Source organism: Nerophis lumbriciformis, linkage group LG15 (genome assembly GCF_033978685.3).
Source record: "Nerophis lumbriciformis linkage group LG15, RoL_Nlum_v2.1, whole genome shotgun sequence".
Lineage (NCBI taxonomy): Eukaryota > Metazoa > Chordata > Actinopteri > Syngnathiformes > Syngnathidae > Nerophis > Nerophis lumbriciformis.
Genome location: NC_084562.2, coordinates 30,020,001 through 30,041,477, shown reverse-complemented (window position 1 = coordinate 30,041,477; position 21,477 = coordinate 30,020,001). Strand labels below are relative to the sequence as shown.

General features: G+C 40.9%; 1 protein-coding gene across 10 annotated transcripts in view; it reads left to right on the top strand.

Annotated features, from left to right (window-relative positions):
• Nucleotides 1–21,477, top strand: part of marchf7 (membrane-associated ring finger (C3HC4) 7) — a 36,295-nt gene that overhangs the window by 13,932 nt on the left and 886 nt on the right. For 7 of the 10 annotated variants that reach the window (XM_061974579.2, XM_072914832.1, XM_061974577.2 and 4 more), the window contains exons 4-9: nucleotides 1,743–1,889; nucleotides 1,994–2,162; nucleotides 8,288–8,476; nucleotides 8,543–9,605; nucleotides 12,229–12,398; nucleotides 15,215–15,318. In XM_061974579.2, the coding sequence (XP_061830563.1) occupies nucleotides 1,743–1,889; nucleotides 1,994–2,162; nucleotides 8,288–8,476; nucleotides 8,543–9,605; nucleotides 12,229–12,398; nucleotides 15,215–15,318 (1,842 nt within the window). Of the gene's footprint in view, nucleotides 1–1,742; nucleotides 1,890–1,993; nucleotides 2,163–8,287; nucleotides 8,477–8,542; nucleotides 9,606–12,228; nucleotides 12,399–15,214; nucleotides 15,319–15,390; nucleotides 15,496–21,477 lie in introns of all 10 variants that reach the window. The other 3 variants (XM_061974580.2, XM_061974582.2, XM_061974578.1) reach the window with 3 other exon arrangements.

Sequence of the window (21,477 nt, the reverse complement as noted above, 5' to 3'; positions counted from 1 at the left end):
CATCATGTTGTTCTTGTTTAGACCACAAACTAGTCAAAGGGGACCTATTAGGCAAAACCAACATTTCTTACCTGTTAGTATCTGTTTTTATGTGTTTGGGATCCCCATAAGTCCTGAAAATATGAAATTCAACAATCTTTCCTTCTTCCTAACTTGCTCCAAACAAGCAATTTAGTGACCTATTTTTCCTTAGTTGCGTCAGCAAATATCTCCAAAAAGGGCCAGAGGTTTACCCAAAGAGCTTTACGCTAGTCCGCTATTTTTTCTTCAGAAGTAGTCCATTGTTGTAGTCAATAAGTTCCTTCTTTTTCTCTATCCTCTTGTTGTGGGGCAGACTGGCTCACACATGCATCCTCCCCTCGTTGCCATTTCTAATACAAAGTAGCGTAGAGTTACATTTTGTATCTGTCAGTAGAATAGCCATGGAAGCACTAAAAACAGAAAGCGGCTTGAAGATGGTCTGTAAAATATTATCTATGCAACCTTTTGACCAAATAATCAACATTACAGGTTGTGTAGACCACAATGAAGTGTTTTAAATGTAGAAAATAAATGGTAAACAAGCAGAATCAACAACCTCAATTACTTCAAGACAAGATCTTCAATCAAATATTGTTAATGTTCATATGAAAAGGAGCTGAGGTCAAAGGTCTTATTAGTATATCAGGTTTTTGTCTCGACACCGATTGTCCTTTTGTTTTCCCATGCTGCTATTTACTATTTGCTTGGTTAAAAATCAGAACGTTTTCCAAGCCGACTATCAAACATCTGAGAGGGATCCAATCAACACTCACTTGCGTACGTGGCCTGGTAGCTAGGTATGTATGTCACTGGAGCAACATCTCTGGGGGTCTTTTTATAGGACACCCTAGATTCCTTGGCAGCCAACATGCGTGTCTGACTCCTGCTATTGGCCACGGCCTCTCTCACAAGATAGTGTTACCCAGGGTCTGAGCTCTCGGTGTTCCTGTCAAGAATCCTGGCAGGCCTACGTATGCAGTGGTGTTAGGACAATGTCTCACTTCAGCTGTTTCATGCCCCTTTTTATCCTCTAAATAGAAAATATTGAACAGGTGCGGATAGTGCTGTGCGATATGGGCAAATATATATATATATCACAGGTGGTGTTTTACGATGTATTACAGTAAATGGAAAAATGACACCAGTTTTTGTTTTTTTTGCGGTAAAATTCTGGCAACTGCGCTACCAGTTTTTTACCGTAAAAATCATTTTTACAGTTTACAATTTGATGGATAACTTGCGTTAAAAGTCATGACTCAAGCCGATATTTATTTCTTTTTAATTCCAAAAAAAAAAATGTTTAGAGTGCGTTATAACAATGTGTTGCAATACTAGGTAAGTTTTTCAAATATATGAAATTACACGCAGCATATGTTTTTTGTTTTCTGTCGGAATGGAAAGTTAAATACATTTAGTAGGAAAAGGTGCATATTACTTCCAGGCTTTTGCGGGCGACACCAGTGTCGTAGGCTCCCCAGCTGGATGGGGTAGCGTGGAACCCCCCCTCTAGCAGGAAGGCGGAGAGCAAGTCGTGATTGAGCGCCCATCACCTTCTCCCGTGCCATGTTGGCCAGGGCCAAAGACCCTGACCCATGTCCCCGCAGGAACATCCACTTAGTTGTGATGCAATTATAGAGTTCATTCCTGCTTCAGAGACAAACAAGGCATATATGGAGTACCTAATGTATGATATTGTTTTTTTGTTGTTGTTTTTTTTTTAGAGTTCTCGCCTCTTGAGCTCATCCAGAAACTACAACAACTCCGACTCAAACAACGGCAGCTGGAAGTTGCCGTCCTCGCTGGCATCTTCCACTCGATCCTACGAGCGTTCGTGGACAGACTCGCCGCTCAGCAGCAGGACTAAACCGGTACTAAGGCTGCAACATATATATGTATGTGCGTGTGTTTGTGCGTGTGCGTGCGCGCGCAAGATGTATGCTTATCAACATTTGTATTTTTCTTGTCCTCCCAGGCTGATTCTGATGGGAGGTTAGGCCGCTCCGGCCTGTTGACTTCCACTGATGATGGAGATTCCAAACGGGCCAAACTGGCTTACAGTAACAGAGGACTGTACTCTGGAACCTCCAGCACCTCCCATACAGGGTCCACCTACTCCAGTAGTGGACACAACAATGCAAGAGGTACCGAAAACCTGATGACACGATATAATCTCTCCTAAAGTCCTTCACTGAAATTCACAAAATAAAGTTACATCTGGCATGTACCTACAAAGATCATCCGGTACCTTTGTGTATCAGAGAACAACTGTTTAGATATGTTACTTATTAATTATGAAGACACGTTGTCTTTTATTTCTGGTGTAATCCTAGCTATATTTAAAATTTACAGGTGCCTTCAATTTTTGTTCCAAAGTTACTAAATGAAGACTGAAGCAATTTTTCCCATTTAAAACAAAATCCATATCAGACACCCAGAATTAACACAGAACACATATCATTGAGAATTATAGTTTCACGTTTTTACGGAAAACAATACGCAACATATATGAATTACGAATGAAAGACTACACATCACCTTAGTTGACCCCCTTTGTACTTTGCTATGAAATGGAGACTGAGTCCCACTGATCATGGCGCACCGCCACTGCAAAATTGAAGCCGCCACACCTTTAAAAATGTTTTTTTTTAACGTGAAAGCTAATTTAAAGTAATCTAATGCCTTGTAGCCTCCAGAAGAAATCAAAAGTCAAATGCTATTTTTAACTTTTATTGCCAATCTTAGCAAAAGTCAAATACTATTTTTAACTTTTATTGCCGATCTTATGCTAACAACCGGCCCATTTCGAACAGGTATTCCCTCCCATGCTAACACTTGTCTCAGTGCTTCCCCAGACACACGACAAAACCTCCTAGTGATGAACCAAAAATTCATCCACTTAAAAAAAGGCTTCGGTCACGCAGAAACAGTGCTGCCAAAACAGGATGTTGTGATGACGTGAACAAGACACACGTGATTGTCCGTAGTGAAGGCAATAGAGATGCGCGGTTTGCGGGCACAACCGCGGAGTCCGCGGATTATCCGCGGATCGGGCGGATGAAATTTAAAAAAATAAGATTTTATCCGCGTGCAGGTCGGGTCGGGCGGATTAATTAGATTTTTGTATTTTGTATTTTTTTATTTTATTTATTTATTTTTTTTGATTTTTTTTTTTTTTGCGGGTGGCAGTTAAACCAATTCGGAAATATATATACATAGTTAAATGTTGTTACCCACATACGAAAAACGAGCAGGCACCTGCAGCATATGCCACAACAGAAGAAAAAAAAAGAAAAGAGATGGACACTTTTACGGAGCGGAGAAGGGACGCCTCGCCGGGGTCCGGGACCGAGGCCCCTTCCCCCGAGAGGGCCCCACCGGGAGCCGTAGCTGAGGCGATCCGTGAGAAGGGCCCGACGCACGTCCAGGGTCACCACCGCGCCCACCGCACCGACACCCCGCCTCGTCCTCCTTCGCCGCGGCCGGCGTCACGCGCAGCAGGTAAGCAGCTTACCTGCCCGCCACCCCCGTGGCCGGGGGCTCGTAACATGGGTCACTCCGCGCGCTCCGCCCGCGCAGCTTACCTGCCCGCCACCCCTGTTGCCGGGGGCGCGTAACAGGGGTCACTCCGCGCGCAGTGCGCTCACGAAAGGGGTGGGGCTCACCCTGGTTTATATAGAGAGCAGGACGGTGGCCATGGAAGTCGGAACCCGCTAAGGAGTGTGTAACAACCCACCTGCCGAATCAACTAGCCCTGAAAATGGATGGCGCTGGAGCGTGGGCCCATACCTGGCCGTCGCCGGCAGCGAGACGCGCTTGGAGGTGCGCTCAGCGCGGCTCCCATATGATTGCGCACTGGTGTGCGTCTGGGTCGTGACAGCGTGGCACGCGAAAGTCTGTGCTGCATTGGATCAGTCTCCTTTCTTTAACAGGCAAAAGCTTTATAACCTCACCATACCTGCCAACTTTTGAAATCAGAAAAACCTAGTAGCCAGGGTCCAAGGGCCGCAGGCCCCGGTAGGTCCAGGACAAAGTCCTGGTGGAGGGTTCAGGGCTTCGCCCCCCGACGCAAAATGATTATTAGCATTCAGACAGGTTAAAATGTTGCTAAAACCATCACTTTTCTATCAGTCACAGTGACTTTTCAAAACAAAAATATTACAGCAAAAATCATATGGGTTGATTGACATGTTTATTCTGTAAGATAACTTCAATAGTTTGAAATTATTTTGACAGTTAATGCCAGTTATCCTGTCAACCTTTCACAAGACTTCAATTTGTTAATTGAAAGTATAAACACTTTTTACAGTAAACAAATGGTAAAACAGTACTAAACAATTCCATAAAAAAAAAAATTGGTGTCATTATTAACTTTCTGTCCAAGCTTGTATAATCTACTGCCTTGTTCAATTGTAAAAAATATTCTGTGCCTAAAATTCACATTTCTATCACAATGATCATACTGTAAACATGGTAAGCTAACTTCATTAAAATTAATAGTCCTGTCAATAGCATGGAATTACAATTCAAATGTAGTTTTTTTGTAAGCCTTTCAAAAGAATTCAAAATATGAAAAATTTATGAAAATTAATTTAAGCCATCAGACACTTGAAAAGTGGCACATCACATCTCTAATGTAATCATTTGAACTTTTCAACAGAAATAGCACTGCAAAAATATTAAGGACATACTTCTGTATTTTGGTAGTTATGCTGTCAACATTTAACAAGATTTCTTCAACTTAGCAAGGCCAAAGCGCATGGTGCAGGAGAACAAAGGACTTCTTTCATTTAAGGTTTGTGATAAACCATCAAACTCATTCGTTAAAAGGACTCTATAGTAATATAAAGCGAATTTTTCTGGACATTATCATGCAAGAAAAGTTTATTTTTGGGACCGCGATCACCGCGTAATGATTTTTAAAGGTTGCATTACAAACATGTAACTGTCCCATGTGATCAGCCAGTGCGATTGGAAGTCCATGCTCAATTATTGCCTCCGTAAATAAAACTTCGGCATTTATCACATCCAAAGAATCTGTTTGGGCGACGAAAAACGTTGAAAGTTTTCCACTTGTATCGCTAGCAACGGCATTAGACTTGTGTTTTTTTGTCCCAAAGTGGTCTTTTACATCGCTAATTCCTCCGTGTCCGATCGAAAAATCTTGTCTGCACAAGGTGCAATTCGCGTAGTTTTCACCCTTTTTTTTTTTTAATTAATGAAAAACCGTATTTTTTATCACTGCACCCGTAACCCGGAATAGGTTGATGAAAACCGTACGAATTACGGGAAAACCGGAGTAGTTGGCAGGTGCCTCACTAATGCCTTGCATCGTCTACATTAGATATACCGGGCGGATGGCGGGCGGATGCAGTTCTGATCAAACGTTACATCGGGTGGATGGCGGATGGTTGACTACTTTCTGATGCGGTTGCGGATTAAATATTTGCCTATCCGCGCATCTCTAGAAGGCAACGTGTCTGCGACGTGGACGTAGCTTTAATACTTCCGATATATACCCGCAGAATCAACAATTGAAAATGGAGCAAAACGATGTAATTTAGAAAATATGTTAATGCTAAATAATAACAGATTTGTTTTTATATGCGTGTATGTATTATATGCACTGTGTAAAAGAGGTTAGTGCGTCTGCCTCACAATACGGAGGTCCTGGGTTCGATCCTGCGCTTGGGATCTTTCTGTGTGGAGTTTGCATGTTCTCCCCGTGACTGCGTGGCTTCCCTCCGGCTTCCTCCCACCTCCAAAGACATGCACCTGGGGATAGGTTGATTGACAACACTAAATGATCCCTAGTGTGTGAATGTTGTCTGTCTATCTGTGTTGCCCTGCGATGAGGTGGCGACTTGTCCAGGTTGTACCCCGCCTTCCACCCGATTGTAGCTGAGATAGGCTCCAGCGACCCCGAAGGGGATAAGTGGTAGAAAATGGATGGATGGATGCATGTATTTGTATACATTTTTGGAGCCTTTAATTAAAACTTGCTGTTGATTCTTCCATACTTGTGAGCGCCATTGACATACTCCTTGTAAATAGTCATCTTTTTATTTAAATCTTTAACTTTTGGGGACTCTTATTGACTTAGCAAAATTAACAAAACTCTTCAAAAGGGGAAAAACGGCATGGCTCAGTTACTACACTGCAAAAAGTCAGTGTTCAAAAACAAGAAAAACAAAAATTAGGGGTATTTTATTTGAACTAAGCAAAATTATGTGCCAATAGAACAAGAAAATTTGGCTTGTCAAGACTTTCCAAAACAAGTAAAATTAGATAACCTCAATGAACCCAAAAATACCTTAAATAAGTATATTCTCACTAATAACAAGTGTACTACTATATGAGTACGTATGTTCTTTTGTTTCATTGAAAATAAAAGAGCAAAGTCCATTTGGCTGTCATCTGTTTTAATTATGAGACACAATTTTGTCAAAGTCATGATTTTTTTTTTCCATGCTTGAAATAAAAAATGATTACTTTAAAAAAGTAGTTTTATACTTGAGTGTTGATGACACAGCTTTGCAACACTTGATATCCTAGTTTCAAGCATGTTTTACTCAATATAGGTCATCAAATCTCAGCTACAAGCTGTAATATCTTAGTGAGATCATTTAGGACCAAAACCCTTAAAACAAGTAAGACATTCTATCATAAAATCTGCTTAGTGAGAAGAATTATCTTAGAAACTAAGCAAATATCACTCTTATTTGAGATATTTCATCTTACTTAGATTTCAGTTTTTGCAGTGTAGAGCGGCTGTGCCAGCAACTAGAGGGTTTCAGATTCGATTCCAGCTTCTGCAATCTGACTCACAGCAGTTGAGCGTGTGTGTGAGAAGAAGACACTACTACAGCATGTAGTCCAAAAGATGCACATTTTACAGTCAATTGTGATGTTATAACAAGGCTAATGTTAGCATATGCTAGCTAAAAGATAAAAACATCTACATGTAAGTGCAACATGTTTTCTATAGTTTGAAGTGGAATTGTTGTACACTGAAATGTGAACATTTATACTGACACACATGATACAAATGTTCCTTTTCATACTTTGTGAGTAAATATTGAAGTTATGCCACTTATTAGTGTGTAGTTGGAGTGGGGTCATGTGACTGCCAGGCTGTGTTTGATTGGTGGAATGGAGTCAAAGGTCACTAGTGCTCATGTTGGATTGGTGAAACAGTCATGTGACACAAGTCTCTCTAATGAGACAAATAAATAAGTCTTTGTAAGCACTAATAGTTATAATTTGGTATAAATAAATGCAGCGATCGGAATAAAAGCCCATGTTTCTCCTTCTCAAAAATAGTAACAAGTAAAATGTTGCATTTAAACGACTCTGACATGTACAATTTATCCAAAAAGTTACATGAGTACATGTAACAAAGTAGAGTAAATGTAGAGAGTTACTACACACGTGTTTGTTACAGTTTGTTCATTTGGGTGTATTAGGAAAAAGTGTCAATCTTGTTAGGGCTGCACTGCAAAAACTGAAATCTAAGTAAGATGAAATATCTCAAATAAGGGTGATATTTGCTTATTTTCTGTCTGATAAGATAATTCTTCTCACTAAGCAGATTTGATGTTAGTGTTTTACTTGTTTTAAGGGTTTTGGTCCTAAATGATCTCAGTAAGATATTACAGCTTGTTGCTGAGATTGTATGACCTATATTGAGTAAAACATGCTTGAAACTAGAATATCAAGTGTTGCAAAGCTGTGTCATCAACACTCACAAGTATAAAACTACTTTTTTAAATTAATAATTTCTTACTTCAAGCATGAATAAAAATCATGATACCGAGCACATATCATTATGTCAAGATAATGGCACTAGCATTTACTTCATTTAAGAATATTTTTCAACATATTGAGCAAAAAGGTCTCTTTTTTTTTTTTCTACCAAGAAAAGTGCACTTGTTATTCATGAGAATATACTTGTTTTAAGCTATTTTTGGGTTCAATGAGGTTAGCGAATTTTACTTGTTTTGGAAAGTCTTGACAAGCCAAATTTTCTTGTTCTATTGGCAGATAATTTTGCTTAGTTCAAATAAAATACCCCTCATTTTTGTATTTTTTTTCTTCTTGTTTTTGAACACTGACTTTTTGCAGTGTGTTTCATTCTAGTCTTGCTGCTACTGTATGATGTCATTTGATGAAGATGACTGGCCTTCCTCCCACCTACACACCAGCTGTACTGTGACTGTTGGTGCAACTACTTCCTGGGTGTACGCTTCAAACATTTGTTGTCTTCCAGCAGGCATTCAGGAAAGACCAAGTGATCCACTGGAGTCGTCGTGGACCTACAGCCGTTTCCTGTCGCGGTCCTCCACTTCTTCTTCAAAGCCGCAGTTGTCCAGCCGAGAGGCGGAGACCCAGAATGAGCCGACTTTGTCCGGTCTGCGAGAAAGGAGGACAAGGATCTCTGCGTTGACGTCGTCATTGTGTAAGTCTGCGCTGTCATCCCACAGGGGACATGTCCCACAAACTGTTTCTGTCTCCCTGCTCCCAGACCCCACAGACCGCGTGGCCTCCACATACGCCCAAGGTGCTCGGCCCAAAGAGACCGCCTACTGCTCGTCCTCCTTTTCCAGCGAGCGAGAAAGCTCGCCAGGCCGCCACGTGTCCTCCGCTGCCAGTCGCTTTTCTCTCGCCCGCGACTTAAACGACAGACCTGCTCCTCGCTACCTGAACGCCTCATCCGGCCTCGCTTCAACCTATGAACACGCCGCAGCCACCCTGACCTCACGCCCCACCTGGCACAGCGCACCGCCCACCAGACCGGAAGCCCCGCCCCCACCGAGACCCGCCGCTGGAAGTGCGGAAGCACAAGGGCGCTATTCCACACGCCACCTTTTGTCCCGCCTCTTCTCACGCAGCTCCAGCCAGGACTCCTCCAGCAGCTCCTCAACTGTCGACGACGACACTCTGTCTGTGGACAGCGACGAGGGCGCCAGGATGCCTGCGCTGGAGGCGGAGTCTAGAAGGTGGGAGGCCATCACGTCCGGCAGCAATCGCCGCAGACCCGACCTCGCTCCAATACGGGAAAAAAAAGACGGCGGTCTCCCCGGTGCCACGACATCGCAGAGCGAGGCTGACGGAGCGGCAAGTAGCAGCTACTCCTGGCTGTCGTCCTCCCTCCGTGGTCGCTGCCCTTCCCTTCTCTCCCGTCTGCGGAGGCACGCTCGCGACGACAGCGCGTCCTCACCCGCTGGCGCGGAGGAGGGCCTCAGTCGTCCTCAGCACTTACTGAGAAGATGGGACGACCTGGAGCTCCGATCCACACAGGATGACAACAACCAAGAGGAGGATGACGAGGAAGAGGACGAAGTAGAGCAAGGCGCCGTTGGTTTAGATCTCTTTGCACGTCCCCGCCGGCAGGAGGACGACGACGACGACGACAAGTTACCTGAAGTGGAGGACGTTTCCGTGGGCTGGTCCCAGCGCCACAGGGTAGCTACATTTCAAAACAACTCCAACGCTCCTCAAGGTGGCGCCGAGCGGCCATTGGACGGCATTCCATCACTTAGCAGCGCCAGCAGCAAGCAAGAGAAGCTCCGCATTATTAAGGAAAGGTAAAAATGACCTTTTGAGTATCAAACACGTTTGTTTACTCATGGGAAACTACACTTTTTTAGAATGTTGCCTATCCTTCACAACCATTATGAGAGACAAGGATACAGATGTATTTTTATTTATGCATTCTTACTTGTAAATAAATAAGTCTGCTTACAATGGGTTAATGGGAGGGTCTCTATTGCGTAGGGGTGTAACGGTACACAAAAATTTCGGTTCGGTACGTACCTCGGTTCAGAGGTCACGGTTCGGTTCATTTTCGGTACAGTAAGAAAACAACAAAATATCATTTTTTTGGCTATTTATTTACCAAATGTGTAAACAATGGCTTTATCCTTTTAACATTGGGAACACTATAATAATTCTGCCCACGTTAATCAACATTAAACTGCCTCAAGTTGTTGCTCAGATTAAATAAAATGACTTTTCTTCTACATATAAAAAGTGCAACATTAAACAGTTTCAAGTCAACTCATCATGTTTAATTTATTACAGCATTTGGGAAGCCTGTAGTTGATTTGTATTATGTAAATGTTATATTTTTATCAACATGTGATAGCAGGGACCCTGCCATTCAAAACTAGGCTGCTCCATTACTAATGATTCATGTAAATATAGCTGAAAAAATAGTACAATAGCAATAGGAGAGACTACACACACACACATGCACACGCACACACACTGCAAAATGAGCTAACGTTACGCTAAAAGCTAATTAGCCTTCACCTCAAGCCAGGACTGCAAGCGAGCTGAGCTGCAGTTTGTTTCTAGAAGGTCAACGGGCTCATAGTGATGTTACTAGTAGTTGACTGGGAGGTGTTTATTTGAATTTGGGGAGAGTCCGCTGCCTGATGATTACCTGCTAAACACCTATCTGCTCGACGCTGAAGCACTGACTACATGCGCTCTGAATATGCACTGCTGATTGGCTGTTACCGCTTTGAATACGCACTGCTGATGGGCTGTTACGGCTTTTTGTGTAACCAATCAGATGGTTGTGTGGGTGGGACAATGCTGGGTGCTGAGACAGAGGCAGAAGAAGCAAAGCAGCTTGTTAAGACTTTAGCTTAGAAACTCGTTCGGTACACCCCCGTACCGAAACGGTTCAATACAAAACACGTACCGTTACACCCCTACTATTGCGGCCATAAATCCCTCCTAAAAAAAGTGTCAAAAATACTTCATTTACATGTTCCAGCCCTAAACTATTAAGTATTAGCAATATTGTTGTTATAAGCGCTAACACAGAGGAACTATAGCGGCGCATTGATCACAGAGAGCTAACAAGCTTCCTGCTGCTTTGACATCGGCTGGTGTTTATGCTTAAAATGATCAGAATATGCAAATATTACATGTTATTATGAATGTTACTTATAGTGTGTATTTAAAACCTTGATGGAGGTTTTTGATATTTTCAAGAGTGCTTTATAGACTGAATAGAGTGACTCTATTGGCTCCATTGTTAGCTGACTTATGCTAACGCTTATTTAGGATTTAGAATGCATGAAAAGAGAAATGTGTGCTTGTCTTACAAAAGTATTGTAAATGATACAAGCTTGTGATTTTTCTGTCTATAGTCGTAAATCAGTCTTTTTTTATCTCTAAAAATATGAAAAAATATTTTCAGTTTTTCTTCCTTTTTTCCGACTTACAATGTGTGTTAAAATCTTGATCCGTCTCTTTGCCATACCTGCCAACAACTACAGTTTTCCCGTAATGAGTACGTTTTGATCATCCAGTGGTATAAAGTAGGGTTTTCATTACAAATGGAAGCTATGTAACGAAGCAACTCCACAGGCAGGGGACAAACTATACATCAATGATGATTGCTTGGTTTATGTATAAAAACGTCCATGATTGGTTGGTTGTTTACTATGATGAGTCACCATTGGTTAAGATTCGGGCAAAACATTAGGGACAGGCCAATCGGAGGCAAGTTAAGTGAAGTGAAATCACAACAGACATCCCAGATGATGAGGAGGGAAGAGGGAATATTCAAGTATATTAAAAAACTAGTGGAAGATGGCAGAGGGATTCTCTTCCTTAGATGTTTCTTTTAGAGATGTAGACCACGTCCAGGAAACCCACAATGTTGGCCACATTTGGACAAACATTCATTTGCCTTGTTTACCATGTAAGCACAAGTAAAAAGCGTAAGAGGTGGAATACACCTTTAAGAACACATGATTGTGGCAGACATGTTTGCTACAGTATAGCCTGTCTAAATGCTACATTGCTGTTTTACAACAAGACAGTAGCTGACATTTTGTTCATTATTTCTACTCTTTATATTTTGACATTAAATAGTTAAATACTTTTGAAACATAAACATCATGACTGTGCTGACCTGTTCTCCAGAAGGCCCCTCCCCCCTTGTCCTGGACCTAGCTGGGGACCCCTGGCTAATTTTCTGTCTTTTTTATTAAGTTCAAATCACATGCCTGATGATGGACAAAATTCCCCCCCAAAAAGTGCAGTTGGCCTTTAAGATCTGCATTAGTAACTGCTGGGGTCTAAGTACACCTTAATGGTTCACAATCCTTAGACAGGAACACACGCTCTTTGTACACTAACTGACAAGTTAGCCATGTTTGTAAGTTGAATCTTCCTGCTGTCTCGTAGGCTGCTGCTGGAAGACTCTGACGAGGACGAAGGAGACTTGTGTAGAATCTGCCAGATGAGGGAGGAGTCCTCATCCAACCCTTTGATCCAACCTTGCTGCTGCACAGGAAGTCTGCAGTACGTCCACCAGGAATGCATCAAGAGGTGGCTTTGCTCCAAAATTGGCTCTGGTAAGTAAGTGGTCATGTGACCTGTGCTTGTCAATTATCTTAGTCATCCATCCTTTTCATTTGTTCCTGTAATATTTGATGTCCTTTAGGGGAATACAGTACAGGCCAAAAGTCTGGACACACCTTCTCAGTTCAATGCGTTTGCTTTATTTTCATGACTATTTACATTGTAGATTGTCACATCAAAACTATGACACCTGCACTGCAAAAAGTCAGTGTTCAAAAACAAGATACAATAAAATGAGGGGTATTTTATTTGAACTAAGCAAAATTATCTGCCAGTAGAACAAGAAAATGTGGCTTGTCAAGACTTTCCAAAACATGTCAAATTAGCTAACCTCAATGAACCCAAAAATACCTTAAAATAAGTATATTCTCACTAATAACAAGTGCACTTTTCTTTTTGCTCAATATGTTGAAAAATATTCTTAAATGAAGTAAATGCTAGTGCCATTATCTTGACGTAATAAGTGCTCGGTATCATGATTTTTTTTTTCATGCTTGAAGAAATTATTACTTTAAAAAAGTAGTTTTATACTTGTGAGTGTTGATGACACAGCTTTGCATCAGTTGATATTCTAGTTTCACTCAGTATAGGTCATCAAATCTCAGCTACAAGCTGTTATATCTTACTGAGATCTTTTAGGACCAAAACACTTAAAACAAGTAAAACACTCTAACATAAAATGTGCTTAGTGAGAAGAATGATCTTATCAGACAGAAAATAAGCAAATATCACCCTTATTTGAGATATTTAATCTTACTTAGATTTCAGTTTTTGCAGTGTGTGAAGTGAAAACCTTTTCAGGTGACTACCTCTTGAAGCTCATGGAGAGAATGCCAAGAGTGTGCAAAACAGTAATCAGAGCTAAGGGTGGCTATTTATAAGAAACTAGAATATAAAACATGTTTTCAGTTATTTCACCTTTTTTTTTTGTTAAGTACATAACTCCACATGTGTTCATTCATAGTTTTGATGTGACAATCTACAATGTAAATAGTCATGGAAATAAAGAAAACACATTGAATGAGGTGAAGGTGTGTCCAAACTTTTGGCCTGTACTGTATGTTGAAATAAAGCAGGATTTTCCGATGACCTTTTATTCTTTCTTCATAAAAGACGCCCGCAGCGTGATCTACATCAACACAGACCAGGACTGCCCAAACCTTTTCTAGCCAGGGCCGCACACTGAAATTACAGCAAGGGGGCCATTTGGATATTTGTCTTTTTAATACAATTCATAGATGTATTTCTTACCTTTTAGGGTTTGTCTCAATTTTGGTACCATGCAGGAACCCAGAAGAGTGTCAGTCATAAACATTGAAAAAAACAAGTCTTGTTTTCATTTTCTTAACCCTTCATCAAGGGTTAAAAATCCTAGATCAACTTCAAACATATCTGTCGATATAAAGGTTACATTTTATTTTGTTATATGGCAAAAAAAATGCAACATGTTTTCCCCCCCAAAATGTTAAGTGTAATATCTGATGTAGCCTTGAATAGATCAATAATGCATAACATTGATTTTGATTTATTTTTTTAGCAATAACAGTTTCAAAGAGTTATTGTGTCAGAGTCAACATTGCAACTTGTTCACTCTACATTTCACCCGTTTGCTCTTTTTTTCCAAGTTTTGATGATTTTTTTAAATGGTATTTTTTAGGGGTGTAATGGTACATGTATTTGTATTGAACCGTTTCGGTATGGGGGTTCGGTTCGGAGGTGTACCGAACGAGTTTCCACACGGACATATTAAGTAGCCTACCTCACGTTGTGTAAACAATGCACAACACACGGCATGCTAGCAACGACCAGGCTAGGACAACATGTAAAAGCCAGAGCTGGAAGACCCTCCTGCCTCGTTAAGATCTCCCGTTTGGGAACACTTCGGCTGCGCGATACAACAATGGAGGACGGAGGTTTGCCGACATTGTTCAGCAGCTGCTTCTGACAAGACGTCAAACATGCTAACCCATTTGAAGCGTCACCACCGCATTCAAGCAGCCTCTCCTCGGCGAGTCAGGCAGGGCTAAAGCAATAACAAATGTTTTTATAGCAGCAGATTCAAGACCATATTGCATTAGAAACTAGATTTTGACCCATTTCTATGGTGGAAGAACAATGAGCCCATATATCCTCTTAGAAAAGAAAAGTTAATCTGAGGCTGAGTTGACTTGAAACTGTTTAATGTTGCACTTTTTATATGTAGAAGAAAAGTTTTGTCATTTTATTTAATCTGAGCAACAACTTGAGGCAGTTTAATGTTGATTAACGTGGACCCCGACTTAAACAAGTGGAAAAACTTATTGGGGTGTTACCATTTAGTGGTCAATTGTAGGGAATATGTACTGTACTGTGCAATCTACTAATAAAAGTCTCAATCAATCAACCAATCAAAAAAAGCACTTTATATGTAGAAAGGTTTTGTTAAGAAACCATTCTGAGCCTTCTCTTATTAGTTTTTAACCCTGGCAGTGGACCCTGTGTGTATATGTATGTTATGCCATTGTTTACACATTTGATGAATAAATAACCCAAAAATGTTTATTTTGTTGTTTTCTTACTGTACCGAAAATGAACCGAATCGTGACCTCTAAACCGAGGTACATACCGAACCAAAATGTAGGTGTACCGTTACACCCCTAGTATTTTTAGAATGGCCCACAGGCCTCACTTCAACACCTCTGCTGTAGGTGCACCGCTCTCATGTGCGCGCTATAGGTGCGGACTTCTTATTCTTATATTAACATCCAAATGAAAGGAATTTGTTGCTAAAAGGTTGCTTCTTTCATCTTCTTCTTCTTCCGGGGTTCAGGCACAAATCTGGAGGCCATCACAAACTGTGAGCTGTGCAAGGAGAAGTTGCGCTTGAACATCGACAACTTTGACATCCAGCAGCTGTACAGGACACACGTGCAGGTTAGTAAGTCCGGCACAGGACCTGTGCGACAAAGTCTGTGTGGTGAATGGACGTCTCGTCTCGCTCCACAGTCCGAATATGACGACTTCATCAGCAGTGGTCTCTATCTGGTAGTGCTGTTGCATTTTTGTGAACAGAGGTTCTCTGATGTCCTGGGGGCAGTCGATGCAGCTGGGGTGAGGACACTCTCTCTACTTGTGCACCTTATTGCAGCATGTGACTCCACGCATACTTACTGCAGCATGCATACTTAGTGCAGCGTGTGACATACTTAGTGCAGCATGTGACATTCTTAGTGCAGCATGTGACTCTACGCATACTTAGTGCAGCATGTGACATTCTTAGTGCAGCATGTGACTCTACGCATACTTAGTGCAGCGTGTGGCATACTTAGTGCAGCATGTGGCATACTTAGTGCAGCGTGTGGCATACTTAGTGCAGCGTGTGACTCTAAGCATATTAGTGCAGCATGTGACTCTACGCATACTTAGTCCAGCGTGTGACTCCACGCATACTTAGTGCAGCGTGTGACTCTACGAATACTTAGTGCAGCATGTGGCATACTTAGTGCAGCGTGTGACTCTACGCATACTTAGTGCAGCATGAGACTCTACGCATATTAGTGCAGCATGTGACTCTATGCATACTTAGTGCAGCGTATGACTCCACGCATACTTAGTACAGCTTGTGACTCCACACATACTTAGTACAGTGTGTGACTGTACGCATACTTAGTGCAGCGTGTGACCCTACGCATACTTAGTGCAGCGTGTGACCCTACGCATACTTAGTGCAGCATGCGGTGTGACTCTACGCATACTTAGTGCAGCGTGTGACTCTACGCATACTTAGTGCAGAGTGTGACTCCACGCATACTTAGTGCAGCATGCAGTGTGACTCCACGCATACTTAGTGCAGCATGTGACTCTACGCATACTTAGTACATCAGTGTGTGTGTACTTAGTGCAGCATGTGACTCTACGCACACTTAGTGCAGCATGTGACTCTACGCACACTTAGTGCAGCTTGTGACTCTACGCACACTTAGTGCAGCTTGTGACTCTACGCATACTTAGTGCAGCGTGTGACTCTACACATACTTAGTACATCAGTGTGTGTGTACTTAGTGCAGCATGTGACTCTACGCACACTTAGTGCAGCATGTGACTCTACGCACACTTAGTGCAGCTTGTGACTCTACGCATACTTAGTGCAGCGTGTGACTCTACGCATACTTAGTACATCAGTGTGTGTGTACTTAGTGCAGCATGTGACTCTACGCACACTTAGTGCAGCATGTGACTCTACGCACACTTAGTGCAGCTTGTGACTCTACGCATACTTAGTGCAGCGTGTGACTCTACGCATACTTAGTGCATCAGTGTGTGTACTTAGTGCAGCATGTGACTGTACGCATACTTAGTGCATCAGTGTGTGTGTATACTTAGTGCATTTTGTGACTGTACGCATCGTTAGTGCATCAGGCCACTGTGTGTATATTTAGTTCATCGTGGGACTGTTTGTGTGTACTTAGTGCGTCCTTTGACTTTGCGTGTATACTTAGTGCATCCTTTGACTCTGCGTGTATACTTAGTGCGTCCTTTGACTCTGTGCGTGTATACTTAGTGCGTCGTGTGTGTGTGTGTGTGTGTGTGTGTGTGTGTGTGTGCTCAGTGCGTCCTTTGTGTGTGTGTATACGTAGTGCGTCCTTTGTGTGTGTATATTTAGTGAGTCCTTTGACTGTGTGTGTGTGTGTGTGTGTGTGTGTGTGTGTGTGTGTGTGTGTGTGTGTGTGTGTGTGTGTATGTGTATACTTAGTGCATCGTGTGACTGTGTATACACAGACAGTCAAACAATGCACTGTGTGTATACTTGGTGCATTGTGTGACTGTGTGTGTGTATACTTAGTGCATTGTGTAACTGTGTGTATACTGAGTGCATCGTTTGACTGTGTATACATATAGTGGGTACGGAAAGTATTCCGACCACATTAAAATGTTTCCCTCTTTGTTTCATTGCAGTAATGTAATTTCTCCTGAGTGCACACTCAGCACACATCTTGACAGAAAAGAACAAAAGTAGAAATGTGTTGAAAGAGGAATTGGTGAAATATGACCTGGTCTAAGTATTCAGATCTTTGCTCAGTATTGAGTATTTGCACCTTTTAGAGCTCGTACAGCCGTGAGTCTTCTTGGGGATCTTCTGCCATTCTTTCTTGAAGAGCCTCTTCAGTTGGATGGTGAACGTTGGTGAACCAGTTGTGAGGTTGGATGGTGAACGTTGGTGAACCAGTTGTGAGGTTGGATGGTGAACGTTGGTGAACCAGTTGTGTGAGGTTGGATGGTGAACGTTGGTGAACCAGTTGTGTGAGGTTGGATGGTGAACGTTGGTGAACCAGTTGTGTGAGGTTGGATGGTGAACGTTGGTGAACAGCCATTTTCACACATGCTTAGTTGGGTTTAGGTCAAGAATGCTCGCAGTGTTGATCCAAAGCCACTGCTTTGTTATTTCAGCTGAGTGCTCAGGGTCATTGTCTTGCTTGAAGGTGAACCTTCGGTCCAGTCTGAGGTCCTGAGCACTCCTAAAGAGCTTTTCTTCTCTGTATTTGTCCGCATTCATCTTTCCTTCAATTGCAACCAGTGGTCATGTCTCTGTGGCTCAAACACACCCCCATACCATGATGCTGCCACCACCATGTTTCACTGATGCTTTTCTCCACACACACCGTTTACAATCTTGCTCTCATCGGACCAGAGAATCTTTTTCCCCTCATAGTCTGAGAGTCCTTCAAGTGTTTTTAGCAAACTCTATGCGGGCTTTCATGCTTCTGTCGGGCCACTCGGCCATGAAGGCTGCAGTGATAGTTGACTTTGTGGAACTTTCTCCTTGTCCCGACTGTGTCCCTGGAGCTCAGCCACAACGGTCTTTGGTTCTTCTGGACCTCTCGCCAAGGATCTTCTGCAATGATTGCTCAGTTTAGCTGGACGGCCAGGTCTAGGAAGAGTTGTGGTCGTCCCAAACTTCTTCCATTGTGCTCTTTTGTAACCTTGGCCAGATCCGTGCCTTGCCACTATGTATGTCTCCGAGCTCCTTGGGCAGTTCCTCAAACCTCATGATCCTCAGTAATGTCTTCTGTAGACAGGTGTGTCTTGCCTGATCAAGTCCGATCAGTTTGATCAAACACAGCTGGACTCCAATGAAGCATCTCAAGGAGGGTCAGAAGAAATGGCCAGCATATAGAATATAATAGAATAGAATGGACTTTATTGTCATTATATTTGCATATAACGAGATTAAAGACTCCAATTTACGGTAGTGGGAACAAATATGGGGTAAAAATAAATTACACAACAGGTAATAAAGAAAAAACCAACAATTTAAATGAAACAGACTACTATCCAATAAAAATAATAAGTAATCCTGTACAATATACAAAACACTGTAGAAATACAAAATACTGTCCAATATACAGAACAAGACAAGAGTACCGGAGTAATAAATAACAATCAGTGTCGGACGTATTGCACTCGAAGGGTAATATTGCACAGTAGGGTATTAGGGTAGGATATTGTATAGGAGCGAATTATTATTATAAGTTAGAGTTTAAGATGGTGACAGCACTGGGAAAGAAGCTGTCTCTGAGCCTGTTTGTTCTGGCTCTGATGCACCTTTAGCGCCTGCCCGATGGTAGCAGGTGGATCAGGTGGAAGCCAGGGTGTGTGCTGTCCTTGGTGATGCTTTTTGCTCTGTTGAGGCAGCAGGAGTTGAGTAAATCCTTAAGGGAGGGGAGGGGGCAGCTGAGGATTTTTTGTGCAGACTTTATGACCCTCTGAATCGCCTGTTTGTCTGCTTCAGTGCAGCTGGCGTACCACACTGTTAAGCAATGTGAGTTTAGATAGACCATGACGTATTTCACCCTTTCTTTTTCAACAAATTAGCAAACATTTCTTTGTTTTTTTCAAGATGGGTACTAAATTCATGATAAATAAAATCAACTTTTTTTGATTTTAGCAAATGGCTGCATACTTTCCATACTCACAGTATTTATCGCATGGTGGGGCTGTGCATGCGTAGCTAGTGCATGGTGGGGCTGTGCATGCATAGCTAGTGCATGGTGGGGCTGTGCATGCATAGCTAGTGCATGGTGGGGCTGTGCATGCATGCAAAGGTAAACAGGGTAATTACATGTTGGAACACTGGCGATTATTTCACTGAGTAATCTAATAATTGTTGGATGAATGGAGTCATCAATTAGTTGAGATAAAAACAAAGATCATTTCTTCTAAATGTGAAATGAGACTTACTACAGGAGCATGGCTGCACATGTTTTGAAATAAAGGTGTAGCCTAAAACTACTGAGAAGTAACTTCTGAAGTATTTAACATTTGAGAAGTTCCTCCTTTTCCAACAAGCAAGTGCTTAGCATTAGCATGCAAATTGTAGATGCTAACATAAAATAAACGTTGACCTCGTTGCTGCTTGTTTGCTACTCTTGAAGATAAAGGGCACAACATGGGTGATGTGCTGCATCACCCATGTTGTGGCAATAAAGTTTTCTATTTATTTTACTCTCTTCTATACTTCAATTTAGGGCTGCAACTAACAACTCATTTGATAATCAGTTAATCTGTCGATTATTACTTCGATTAATAATGGGATAAAAGAGACAAACTACATTTCTATCCTTTCCAGTATTTTATTGAAAAAAAACAACATACTGGCACCATACTTATTTTGATTATTGTTTCTCAGCTGTTTGTACATGTTGCAGTTTATAAATAAAGGTTTATTTAAAAAAGAAATAAAAAATAGCCCCTGCGCATGCATAGATCCAACGAATTGATGACTAAATTAATCGCCAACTATTTTTATAATCGATTTTAATCGATTAGTTGTTGCAGCCCTACTTCAATTTGATCTCATTCTATTCCAATATATTTTATTCTTTTATATTCAATCCTTCTAGTTTAATGTATTATATTCCCTTCTATTTTATTCTTTCATATTCAATCCTTCTATTTTATTCTTTTTATATTATTCCCTTTTATTTTATTCTATTCAAATCTATTTTATTCTTTCATATTTAATCCTTCTATTTTATTCTTTTATATTAAAACCTTGTAGTTTATTTTATTCTATTCCATTCTATTTTATTATTTCATATTCCATCCTTCTATTTTATTATTTTTATAATATTCCCTTTTATTTTATTCTATTCAAATCTATTTTATTCTTTCATATTTAATCCTTCTATTTCATTATTTTATATTAAAACCTTGTAGTTTATTTTATTCTATTCCATTCTATTTTATTATTTCATATTCAATCCTTCTATTTTATTCTTTTTATATTATTCCCTTTTATTTTTTTCTATTCAAATCTATTTTACTCTTTCATATTTAATCCTTCTATTTCATTATTTTATATTAAAACCTTGTAGTTTATTTTATTCTATTTTATTTCATATTCAAGCTTTCTATTTTATTCTTTTATATTCCATCCTTCTGTTTTATTATATTCCCTTCTTTTTTAATTTATTCTATTACATTTTAATTCTATTGTATTCCACTCCAATCTGTTTTATTATTTAATATTCAGTCCTATTTTATTACATTCCCTTTTTTTCTTTAAAAAAAATAATCTATTCTATATTTTAATTAATTAAATTCCAATTTAATTTAAATAAATGGTATTCTATTCTATCGTGAAATGTTGGCTCTGTTTGACCGTGCAAACGTTTCACTACGAATGCACCCTGAAAGGGACAAGCGGTACAAAATGGATGGATGGGAATCTTTTTCACTTTGAATTAATCACGAAACCTTCCTTTTTGTCTTCTTTGGGCCCTTTTGCTCCTTCTTTGAGCCATCTCCTGTCAGTCCTCACACACACACACACACACACACACACACACACACACACACACACACACACACACACACACACACACTCTTGTATTTCTCCTTTCTAGACATTATCAGAACAAAAATGAAAGAAAAAATCAATTTAAATGACTTATTAATGACTTTGGGAAAGCAGCAATATTTTCTTACAACAAATGTTACTGTACCTTTAAGACAGGTGCACCACCCTCATGTTTTAACAAAGCAAGCAAATATGAATGAAAGGTTGTTTTGATTAGTGAGCCAGGCTGCACA